At 39.3% G+C, this 12,028-nt stretch overlaps 2 protein-coding genes and 1 long non-coding RNA gene across 10 annotated transcripts in view; 2 read left to right on the forward strand and 1 right to left on the reverse strand.

Annotated features, from left to right (window-relative positions):
• Positions 1-5,523, forward strand: part of LOC111263534 (uncharacterized) — a 23,663-nt gene extending 18,140 nt beyond the window's left edge. For 6 of the 7 annotated variants that reach the window (XM_022838681.2, XM_022838682.2, XM_022838683.2 and 3 more), the window contains 4 exons: positions 1,041-1,231; positions 1,487-2,524; positions 2,660-2,868; positions 3,053-5,523. In XM_022838681.2, coding sequence (XP_022694416.1) covers positions 1,060-1,231; positions 1,487-2,524; positions 2,660-2,868; positions 3,053-3,196 — 1,563 coding nt within the window. In that variant the 5' untranslated portion in view covers positions 1,041-1,059 and the 3' untranslated portion in view covers positions 3,197-5,523. The remainder of the gene's footprint in view (positions 1-1,040; positions 1,232-1,486; positions 2,525-2,659; positions 2,869-3,052) is intronic. The other variant, XM_022838687.2, reaches the window with a different exon arrangement.
• Positions 1-12,028, forward strand: part of Taf1 (TATA-box binding protein associated factor 1) — a 27,800-nt gene that overhangs the window by 6,365 nt on the left and 9,407 nt on the right. The window contains exons 1-4 of one of the 2 annotated variants that reach the window (XM_022838726.2): positions 6,725-6,910; positions 7,978-8,251; positions 8,517-8,713; positions 10,523-10,892. In XM_022838726.2, the coding sequence (XP_022694461.1) occupies positions 8,011-8,251; positions 8,517-8,713; positions 10,523-10,892 (808 nt within the window). In that variant the 5' untranslated portion in view covers positions 6,725-6,910; positions 7,978-8,010. Of the gene's footprint in view, positions 1-6,724; positions 6,911-7,977; positions 8,252-8,516; positions 8,714-10,522; positions 10,893-12,028 lie in introns of those variants that run through there. The other variant, XM_086969687.1, reaches the window with a different exon arrangement.
• LOC147753067 (uncharacterized) overlaps positions 8,953-12,028 on the reverse strand; it is an 11,770-nt gene continuing 8,694 nt past the window's right edge. The window contains exon 3 of the long non-coding RNA XR_015312351.1: positions 8,953-10,014. This is a non-coding gene — a long non-coding RNA (uncharacterized LOC147753067). The remainder of the gene's footprint in view (positions 10,015-12,028) is intronic.

A 12,028-nucleotide genomic window follows, 5' to 3' on the forward strand; every position in this document is an offset into this window, starting at 1 on the left:
AAAATACCACAAATCTATTTTCACATGACTGGGACCTCTATGAGCCGTAGCATTTTTGCTGAACGTTTAGCTGCTATGTTCTACTGTCGCATAGTATTATTTCTCGATTAAACTAAGTGAGTAAATGGTTGACAAGTGTTTAAGTGAGCGGTTACACCTAGGTCGCATGGGTAGTGTCAACGGCTCCGGTGAAGCTTTCCCTATAATAATACCATAATGTAATAAAAATGTGCAGCGCTATTTTGCTGACTGTGATCGATTGGATGAAGATCGTCCTTTCATTTCAGTCCGATGCACCAACATTTTGACTGAAAGTAATTTACATACTTTATATATATATTTATATAAATGAATTTTTTATCTTAACGAGACGAAAATTAATTGAATAACTCTTTACTTGGCTAGTTGTTACCCCTTGCTAATGTAAGGTAGGCAATTTACTTTTCGGCAAGCAAATAACCTCACTTTAAAAAAAGACGGAGGCGCCCGACGTAAATTAAATTGACAACTACGGAAAAAGTGTCCATTACAAAATACTTTTACTTGATATAGGCCATGTTAAGTAAAAGGTCGAGTAGGTTGAGGGGATAGGCGGGAAACAATTTGGTGGTATGTTCTAAATGTATTATCTGTGTACAATAATTATAATAATATTTTCGCCGTACTAAATCAAAATCGTAACAATGAGACGGAAGGAGAGTACTTCACTTGATCATCTCTGATCAAGTGAGGTATCGCACAGTTTCTAACCGGAACTACGAACTTTTGTTTCTGACTGCCAGTAGTCATTGTTTTAGTACTGATTGGTGCTGTTGGGTTAGTGGCACGCAAAATTCTATTTTCAGCTAAAATTAAGTAAATGGGGACAAATTTACAAAGTTAATTTGTGTTCAGTTCTGTGTATCTTTACCAATTGCAATGAACATCCTATCCTGAATTAGCTTTTTCACGTTTGTCGTGTATCTGAATTGAACTGTGAAGCTGAAAAAAATGAAACACACTTTTCGCCTTTGTATTGATCATTTGGTTTGTTTATGAAGCCCATCGCCCGCGTCAACAATGACTTCTCTTGACACCCTGAACTTCTTCGACTTTTTGGATCGAGATCCGATAGACTCCATCTTCGATAAGGAACCGTCTCTTCTGTCGGATTTCCCCTCAGAATTAGAGAACGACTACATTCCTAATGAGGATTCGTCCGTTGAATTTTGGACAAAATATCTTACTAATGGTACGTATGTATATGTAGTTAACAGTAGTGGCAGGTTGTATCTTAATGGACATTGTAAACGTTGTGTCTCCCATTTGGTAATGGTTTTTCTCTATTTTTTTTTCACACCCTTTGTATTATCGCCGTCTCTATAACTTGAGTCGTGCACCAATGGAGCTTCTTCACCAATCCGTGAGTAACATCAAGATTTTTTTAATTTAGAAATCTGAACTCCCACACAATACATGCAAGCGCTCTTATTCTTCCATTCGACAGGAGACACGGCCGGATCTCAACTCTGCATTCCCGACATTGAAGAAGTTGACATTAAAAAGGAGTCAATCGACCCCCTAGCTATGTGCGAGCACTCTTACTGTTCACAGGCCGTGCAACCTAAAGAGCAACAGGCGACACCCAACGATCACAGCCATACGAAGGGTGGTTTTGTCAATGGCTCCTATCCCAGTAGCACAATGAAGCAGGAACCACCAAATTCACCCCATTTCTCAACGTCATCGGGGGTTTCGTCATGCGGTGGCGAAGAGGAGGACACTGGTGATGAAGACATTGAACTGGACGTGACCTCATCGCCTGTATACGAGGAGGAGCTATGCGATGTTGAGGAGGTGGAGGAGATTGATGAGGAGGATGTACTGCAAACGGACATTGCTGCCGATATCATTATCACCTCAAGTGACGCCCCAGCCAGATCACTGACCGGCATCGGTGGGCGCGAACGTCCCCACAAGATCATTACGACGACAGCCATCAAAACGCTGAAGCGTGGACGAGGACAACATGAAGGTCGCACAATTACTGGGCCAGGAGGTACACTCGTGCTTACCGACGAAGAGGTTCGGCTCATGAAAAAGGAAGGAGTCAGTATTCCTTCACAACTCCCGCTTACTAAACACGAGGAGCGTGAGCTGAAGAAGATTCGCCGCAAGATCCGTAACAAACAGAGCGCACAGGATAGTCGAAAACGAAAAAAAGAGTATGTGGATGGGCTAGAGAGCAAAGTGAAAGCTTGCAGTCAGCAGAATGTACAGTTACAGCGCAAGGTCGAAAGCCTTGAGCGGCAAAATAACTCGCTGCTGATGCAGTTACGCCGCCTTCAGAACCAGATCAGCGGACAACAGCATCAACAGCACGGAAGCGTTTCTGGCACAACCAATAATGGCGCGCAGACTTCGACGTGCGTAATGGTGCTCCTCCTGTCGTTCTCCTTGCTGCTCCTGCCCAACCTCAAGAACTCGTTCTACCATCAGTCGAAGGGCTCAAATAATCAACAGCGAGAGCTGGAAAAACTCAACGGCAAGTGCTTTCCATTCTTTTGTCTCTTTCGTTGCCTTGTGGTGTGTTTAATTGAGTTTTAGTAGAAAAGAATAGATAGTAGATCAGGATCCATTGGCAGTCTGCTGATAGTTACGTTCTCCTAATTGTTTTCAGGAGAATTACTTGCTCGCTTGGGTGAACAAGCGTCAGGCGAATCCGCTGACATGCCTGCTACGATCAAAAGCCGATCATTGCTCTTTTCGAAGGAGGACCTTGTCATGAAGTGCCCTGCTCAACTAGGCTACAGGGAAGAACCAGTTAGTGATGACGATGATGAGGACAACGTCTCTAATGGCGGCAGTAAGGTCACACGCGCCTGGAAGGTAAAATTCAAAAATATCTTTTTGTGCTAGAAAGCTAGAAATGAATGCTAGCTTCTACAACTTATTTTTTTTATCATTTTTATTATAATGGCTTATCCCTGTAGTAGTTTTCTACGACTGTCTGTTCATATACCGAATTCGTAATACTATGATGAAGCCGCGTCACTTTTTGGATTCATTTTAGAGTAACAACGTTTCCTCTGAGGAGTTGCGGTTAAGCCTGAAACGGCTACCTTCGCCTCCACTGATACCACCTATGGCAAGTGATGAAGAATCTGATGACGGATCCAGCAATGCCACCAAACGGGGACGCTTCATGAACATGTAAACAGCAGAAACATGTCAGAAATAATCTCAAGGGCTGAACTGGCAATATGTTCAGTTGCCTACCACGTAGATATTCGAGGACCATCATCCGGAGCTCCGCGATATTCGCCGCGAAAGGCTCCGTTGTAGATGTGTCCTAATATCCCGCCGGCGACTTCTTTGTGGCGCCTTAAGGGGAGTTGATCATCCGGATAGGTGGATTATTAGTGGATTCAGTTTGTTCAATCTGTTACCGTCTGGGACTCACACAAAAAAGGACGTGCTGTCCTGTTATTCGGTGGCCACATGTGTGCTGGTAAACTGGTGATACAAATTGCCCTTTGCCTTCTAGAAAGTCTGTGTGTAACTTCTGCTGCGGTTATCCACTGCCGCAGTCGGGAATCACGGAAAGCTGATTGCTTCAACTCACAACTACTGGTAAGTCAGCCCCAGCTGTCCGTGTCTAACTTCGTCAACGCTGAAGCGACACATTGGGTGGACTTGTTCACCTTATGTCGGTCACGGGTAGTGAAAACAAATGCCGGGAAATAATACGGCAATCAAAGACGACTGACTATCTAACATGAAAATCTCATATAATAATATCACACGTATAGTAAACAGTTGCAAGAAACAAGGCTAAGGAATAGTTTAACCTAAAAAAAATTATCATAATATTGACAAAATACATAAATAAAAAAAAAGAAAACAAACCAATAAAAACTATAAACGCGGTCTGTGCAAATCGGAACATGATCTCATCCTGCTTAAATAATCGACGATTTACATAATAACGTTTCGACGGGAAATTCGAGCCAAGTGAATTAATAAATGAAGAAGTTTTCAGAAAGTAAAAAGAAAAAAGGCCCTCTAGATAATGCTAAATTAGAAAATAAAGCGAAAGGAGTTAGTGAAAAGGACGAGTGACACGATAGTAATAGCTAGAACTAAAAATTCACAAACAACACAAAGGCATCTATTACGAACTGGACGATAGGATCAAAGAAGAAGTCCAATTACTGTTCCGGTTATTCCAACGCATTGTTCTATACAAGAAGCATACTTGGAACCTCAGATTCTACCTGGTATGTCCACAAATCACTATTGTCATACCGGGCAAAAATACAGGCGATGATGTAGGTAACGAGGGACCCGTGCGATGGTATTGAAAGGTAACCATGTTTAGAGTAATGGTATCAACGGAGTAAAAAGCAACATCGCACGATGCTGGTAAAGTTAGCTTATCAGCTCGACAACCTATCGAGTCAGCTACAAGAAAATATATATTCTTATAAGATTATAGGCATAGAAGAAAAGAAAGAAAAAGATAGACGTCCCATTTTTTACACCGATCGAAAAAACGTATATGTATATCAAACAATGCTTCTACCTACAGTAGGTACAAGACGAAAATAGGCAAAGTAATATAAACAGCAATTGTTTCACTTCGCTGTTATAACACATTCTAGTAAAAAAAAAAAAATATATATATATATATATATATATATATATACATACATACATACATATATCACAGGCATTTTACTTCATGTTGTGTGCACCTTCTCCATACAAGTCTCCTTACCCTCCTTAGCTGGTAGCTGGTGGTAGTGCTGTTAATATAATTATTCTACTTACATTAATCTAGCATATCATAATAGGCACCACGGTCTTGAGGCAGTTCGATAGGAAGCATCAATATTTAGGAAAGGAAGCTATATACACCATGCTAAAAATTATTATGATTGATAAAGAGAGCACTGTAAATTAGTAAACGTCTTATGCAGCTTTGTTAAATATACCGTTGTGCTAGCTCAAACGAAAGAAAGTGCATTTGGGCAGAACGTACAACCCATGACCTGAACATCGTCGGAGATAAGAAAGCGATATACTATTGAGTGCAATGGTTCTCCTGAAGTGATTCCATCACGTCATCTGAGTTATGACGCTACTCTTGGCTCGGCTAGCGATTAAAAGCAGTTTGTAAACGGGGCTTAAGAGGGTGATCTATAACGGTTAGCAAGAGACAGGAGCTGATTCAAAAGGCTAAGCTGCATTCTAGCTCCGAGTTGGTTTAAATGAGAACTTTACTTCACCCGTTCGCGTCGCAGACACCTCTGTATACGAGGTCATTTGAGCCATCGCGACCTCCTCATCAAGCCCAAAGTAAAGAAATATATATACTATATTGTTTAAGACGAAGAAAAAGTTCATTAGAAGTTGCTCATAAATTAGCTCTCGGTGACAAAGAATATATATATATAGACTGCTAACAATGGTGAAAGTAATGATTACGGAGGATACAAAAAAAATGCTGAGGGTAATAAAAATTGGCCAGTTTTACCGTGATGCTGATGACTCTTTATTCCATTATGATGTTTAAGAAAGCATTAAGCATTGCGCCAAAACTATCTATCTATAACCTAGCTACGCATAATAATATGAAGAAAGATAATCCAGTGTGATCACTGATTTTGTTAAAAACAGAAGCATATCAAAGAATTTGTTTAAAAGGGGAGGTTTGAATTCAAATAGTCAGCTACAAAGCTTATACTATTAGGATATGCTAGGAAACAATTTTTCTTGAAGACATGTACTGCGCGGCTTTCTGCTCAATAAGATTTACATTTATGATAAGTAATTGTGTTATTTATAGTGTTGGTACTTGAAATCTCTTTGAAATTTTGAGCGTTGGGTTATTTACTTATATAATGTAGTAAAACAACTAAAGACAAAGGCTAAATCTGTAGCTGATGAAATCATGTATTGCTAGTTAAAGCGCAGCCATGGTACAGTAATCAATATCAATGGTGAACCATACAACGTAGCAGATAAATAAAAAATGGATGATACATATCATCTCTACAAGCGATACCCTGCACATCCTTAATTTTTCCACAGTCCTTTCCTAAAAAGGATTCTCAAGCTATCATCAGTCGAAATGAGGTTTAAGAAGCACATGCAAATTAATGCGTTCTTCCCTGGAGGAGGCAGATAGGGATGTGTAGTTTGGTTGTTGTAACATTGATAATACAGGTTTGATTGATCAGGCTAAAAAATTCTTTGAAAATTACTATTTACTTAGGTCAACAATCCATTGTCAAACACGTACTCCTACAAAGTTAAAGACATGCGTTCAGCAGCACGATATCACGGATCAGCATTGATTTACTGATGTTGAAAGGAACCCGTCGATCTACGTACCGATATATTAATTGTATTCATTATTTACTTCCCTTCTAGCGTGAAATGGCATTTCTAAATTTAGCATGCGCTTTGACTATAGCGTAAAGGGTGTATACATACATTTTCTGCACATATATATGTAGCTTATGTTTTTCTGGTTGAGGATGTGACAACGCAAGATGTTTCAGCTTTTGCTGCGCAACGATAAAAAGTAGATATGTAGACTCTTCTAAAGTATATACCATTTGTTCATTTTTTCGATATTTAAATTTCGCGCCTTTTTATCTTCATTGACTATTCTCTCCCCTGACAAAACGTTATCACCTTTCCCATCCCATACAACTGCATATAAGACACGCACTGTTTTGAAATCGAGCGCCTTTACCTCAAGTCAGTTGTAGTTTTGGCAAGTCTGAATAGCCCATTGATCCTACTGTGTTGTGTTGTGACTCAATTTCTATTATTAATTCTACAGAATTATTTTTTTTACGCGTTTTGTTTGTGGAACTTCTAATCTGTGGTGAATACTTAGGATATCATCGACATATAGGTGATTAGTTTTCTTTTGGCACGCCGCTTATTTGCCACTTGATTCAACTATGTGCAATTATTGGCAGAGTATTGTGCAAAAAACAAATTGAAAACAATCGATAATCAAGGTTCTTTTTAAACATTTACGTCAATTTATTTATTTCGGAACACATACACATATATATACATATATATATATATATATATATATATATATATACATCCTTTAGTAGTTGTCAAGAATTTTACTTGTTGAGATAGCGGTATGGTTCGTCAATATTAACGAATCAAACGAACTGTACATTTTGTTCTTACCTCATTTGTAATGTAGTGTTAAAAGTCGCCAGTTTTTATAGACCTTCCAATTGTCCTTCCAGTATGTGCTTATTCTTAGTCTTCGTTAAATACCGACCCGCATAAAGTTTCATGAGTAATTCTAAAAAAATCTTATTTAGATAAGAAAAAAAGCTTATTAAGCTAATACCGTTTAGTGCGTTAGTTGACGTGAGTCAATTAACGCACTTGAAGTTGATATAAGGCTAAAAGAAAAAAGGATGTGAAGTTTATGTAGGGTTATATATATATATATATATATATATATTACTACCTATATAAAACAGTGCGTATTTAATCAGTGTCGCTGTGAAAGTATACAAGTTTTTCAGTTTTCAACCAACAGCTGAAAGAATAAAACATTGGTTTGTTACCATCGTATGACCCTACGTATGTGCTGTTGTCTAGTATCAGTTTCTGCCTGAAGCTGCCTTCAATATCTGTGCTAAGTACGCCTTTCATGTGAATTACAGTTCGGAAACATGCAGGCTCTAAGTAATACATGGCAATATAGCTCAAACTACTGAAAACCAGTGACTACCTTTTTATAGAGATGCTCGTATCGGTAATGCTTGCACGCACATGATCTTGACGTCAAATAGGACAACTGAAGTCACGGGCTGGCCGAAGGGAGCGAGATTAGATAATCCTTGACTATAATATCTGAATACGAGATGGCTATTCAATAAGTTCCTTTTCGTATGGGCCTTAGTTTTAAATTTTAAATGTTGAAAATTACTTCTTGAGTTACAGAAGTGCGGAGGTTCAAGCACGAGATACAGAACGATGTCGTCAGACGAAGATGAGGAGATGGTCGAACGCAATGGCTGTTATCCCGGTGATTCCACGGGCGTCTTGACTAACTTGTTGTTCGGAAATGTTAATGCGGAGGGCGCCCTTGAAGATGATATTTTCGACGATCAGGCTCGACGGAGCCTCCACCAGCTAACTCAGATGGGGGTTGGAGGTCTTGTCCGTGAGCTGGCCGAGGAATGCCAGGAAGAAACTGAGGTCGACTACACACAAGGTGAAATACGAAATTAAATACTGGCTTGCTAAGGTACACACCAGTGGGCTAAAACATGCCATATAGTTTGACGCCGTAGTCGTACAAATCATTACTATAGTAGTTCTTTTCACCGTAATAATCGGTCCACTATTTATTATATCTACTATGCTGAATGGTTGCACCCCTTGCACTTTTCTATCCGATGATTTGCTATAGCAACTTCGGCAGCTAAGGTCGTCGTGGTCGTCTTTTGCTGACTGCTTCGTTTATCGTCCACTTCCAGGAGAAAAGTCTGCTGCGGCGGTTGACTATTCGGACGAAACGGAGTTGGCGGACGAACAGCTTGAGGCCGACGACAAATCGCGTATTCCGAAGGCCCATCGTGGTGAGGCGTTTGAGGGCGGCGGCCAACGGAATGGAACTGGCGCTGGGACCGGACAAGCGCCAGATTCATCGCCGGTAACAGCTCCATTATTGGAGGTAATAATTTTTTGATGTATTTTCATTATCTCAAGCATTATAAATGTTGACGATGATCTTCGGATTTCACAAGTGATGACTAGTCGGCCGTATACAGACACACAGGTGTTGTCACTCGGACGAGGATCGTGCGGGCACTCTGCACGTGTTAATCTTCTGCGTTAGACCGAAAAGGGGACGACCGAGGGGCTCTACTACAAAAAAGAGGCACAAGGCCACCCCAGCCCGACCACCATGAGAAACAGATAGGAAGAAAAAGGAAGCGAAAGAAACAAAACACAAGTAGATAACACAAATAGTATCACCATGTTAGGCAAGGCAAGCTGCGAGGAAGCTTTTGATAGCATCAAACCATTTGACTCAGAAAAGCAGGCGGACCATTGAGGGCGCAGGTTCAATGCAACAATCCTATATCAAGCAAGAGAGACATAAAGAGAAACGTAGATTATACACTAGTGTGGAGTGACATATTTTTTGTATCAAATAAATCAGTTTTAATAAGTTTACTCTATTTAATGTGAATGAACACCAAAGAAATCTGTCACGACAATTCGATTTCGCTTCGTACGTAAACATCTTGTGTCGTGACAATTGATCATCGATCGATGCTTCCATTAAAAGTGAATGCCAAAGTTCTTTTCGGTCATCATTGTAGTGAGCTGTAGTGAGGGCTGCAGAAATTCAGGGGGGCTGTTTAACCATTTTCGTGCCAAATGTTGCCAAATAAAGGTGCCAAATGTTGCATAATGCTTTAACGTTGTAAGGTTGGCTCATTTATCTACGAATAGAATGCATCTATAAATACTGTGTGTAGATGCTGCATTTTTACATCGAATATTAAGGTTCTTAGTTATTTTGCTTATGTATGTTTATCTATGGAGCATTCTTTCTCTACGTACATACGTCGTCGTTCCTGAAAATAATAATATTGGATGTCTATTATTACGATAACTGAGACATAGAGACGACTCCTCAATCATAACCTATATTGGGGACGGCGCCGTCCTATCGAGAAAACCGTACAATATAGGTAAACAATATACTCATATGGAAGTAATATACTATTGACAGGTTAAGACTGGTTATTGTTTTCGCTCCAACGTAAGTATGGAGAGACAGTTTCTTCCGGTAACACACTATCCAGGTTGCTCCAGGTTGACTTACCATACAAAATTCGATTATGTAGTTTTGTAACGGCTATTCATGTAGGAGGCTTCGGAGCGCTTTGCCAGGGTAGCACTGCTTTTCCGAGAAATATATTAGCTTATTCACATTTTCTATAAGATGGTAAATGCACACGCCTAAAGGATAAAAAGTAAACCAAAAATGCGAAACAATTATTGGGCCCTCAGTTAGTCAGGTACATGAACTCACCCGCGATAACCTGAAGTGTTCAGGGTACATAGCAAGAACTTAATGACACTCGTGGTATTCGAAAATAAGTATTTTTTCAAGTATAATGGGAGGCATATAAAGCTACTTTAGTTTTTACCGACAGAGTAGTAACCGCTGCTAACCGATTGAAAGGATAGTGACATCTGCGATTTGTCAGTTATACGCTGACCCCATTATTAGATGGTTGTACAGGGTTAATGAACATTACAAATTTTGTGATCCAAAAAATTCGTTTACGCATTCTCGTACTTCTTAGTGCCATCTAATAAGTCAACATCAATGATTTACTGAGTTCTCTAAGTTATTATAAACGTATTGATAGAATTCACCTTAAAACAACAAGTTCGTCTAGAGTAACATACAACTGTCAGAATGAATAAAAATTAGTCTTTATTCATGCTTGTTCTGTTGTAGGAGAAGGAAAAGGATGATAAGGAAAAGAAAATGACGCCAGAAGAACCGAAGCTGGAAATCAGTAATAAGTACGAAAGTGCGGGGGAGCCACCTGCAAACGCCGACGACGCCAACGCCAAAGCCAGTGACAACAATCACACCGATGACATTGAGAATCATGACAAAAGTGTAAACGATGCGATGATTAATACTCCTTTGGCTCGTATGCTGCCTGAAAAATATCGTCATGCTGATGTAACCCGCTTATTCCCACACTTCCGTCCTGGTAAAGTGTTACGATTTTCGCGTCTCTTTGGCCCCGGTAAAGTTAATAGCCTTCCACAGATTTGGAGAGGCGTGCGTCGACGACGCAAGAAAAGAAAGCACGAAGGTGAGCGCATTTGGAAACAGAATATACATTTTGCTTGGTATAATTAAGCAATTAAAACAAACTGTCTCTACATTACCTACCGAAGCTTCAATATAGCATTACTTCAGGACCCATAATTCGCTACCTTCAAGCGATTAACAAATCAGCTATGCACGACGGATCCTATGTGCTTCTTAGTACGTGGACAAAGTGAATCTTTATTTTAAGAAAGCATGAACACTTTATGAATATGTGGGCCATACTTCAGGAAACCGAAATCGATGCATTTTAGAAATTAACATGTAGCACCACATAGGTATAAAACAGCACGTTCGATGGTTATTAAAAGGTAGAAAATATTCTTTGTCGTATATTGAACTCGACTGTATGTTGAGATTCAGTCCATAACCTACCTTGAACAGCCCTCCAATCGTAATGAATTTCTACACATCAGTTTTTACCTATGATTATGTTGCTGTACTTCGAGAAACTGAATTTTTATTATTTGCCTAACTAATAGATATCCATGCTCTAGCTTGCGACTGTTTGATTTCACACATGAGCGCACTCATTTTGGTATAGCAACTGTTATATAGCAATAAAAAGGCACTAACACAGATCGAGGCGCCTGTTTCTACCTTCTGTTTCTAACTTGCTTTAGCATAGAACGAAGCGATTGCTAATAGATACACAGAACACTATTTATCCACAAATTAGTCTAATTCAGAGCACTTTTGCCGTAATCGCAGTAGGCCACTTGTAAGACTGTCGACTATATTTAGTGAGTTTCGTTGTCCTCATTGCATTATGTTCATTATAATAGCACTTATCCCCTTTAAAAAGTTGTCGACGGTGGCGCATATCTCACTAAAAATACATTTCTCAGAACACATATTCAGTGCAAGTGGACAATGTGTATGAATAGACACGTATATAATTAATAAGTATAGAAATGGAATAACTATATCAATAATTTTTCTTGATAATTTTAGAAAGCTCAGTTGTGGATTATAAATAAATATTTAGCTTAGGAGACAACCTAAAAAACAACTAAGTTACTTCTAGAATATAGTGGTAAAATTAGGGTTTTACCATCATAAAAATTCCTTGCTCTAAATTTTTTTTTTTATTTTTAAAATATATTATGTTAGTCGTAA

This window comes from Varroa jacobsoni, unplaced genomic scaffold (genome assembly GCF_002532875.2).
Source record: "Varroa jacobsoni isolate VJ856 unplaced genomic scaffold, vjacob_1.0 scaffold_773, whole genome shotgun sequence".
NCBI classification, from domain to species: domain Eukaryota; kingdom Metazoa; phylum Arthropoda; class Arachnida; order Mesostigmata; family Varroidae; genus Varroa; species Varroa jacobsoni.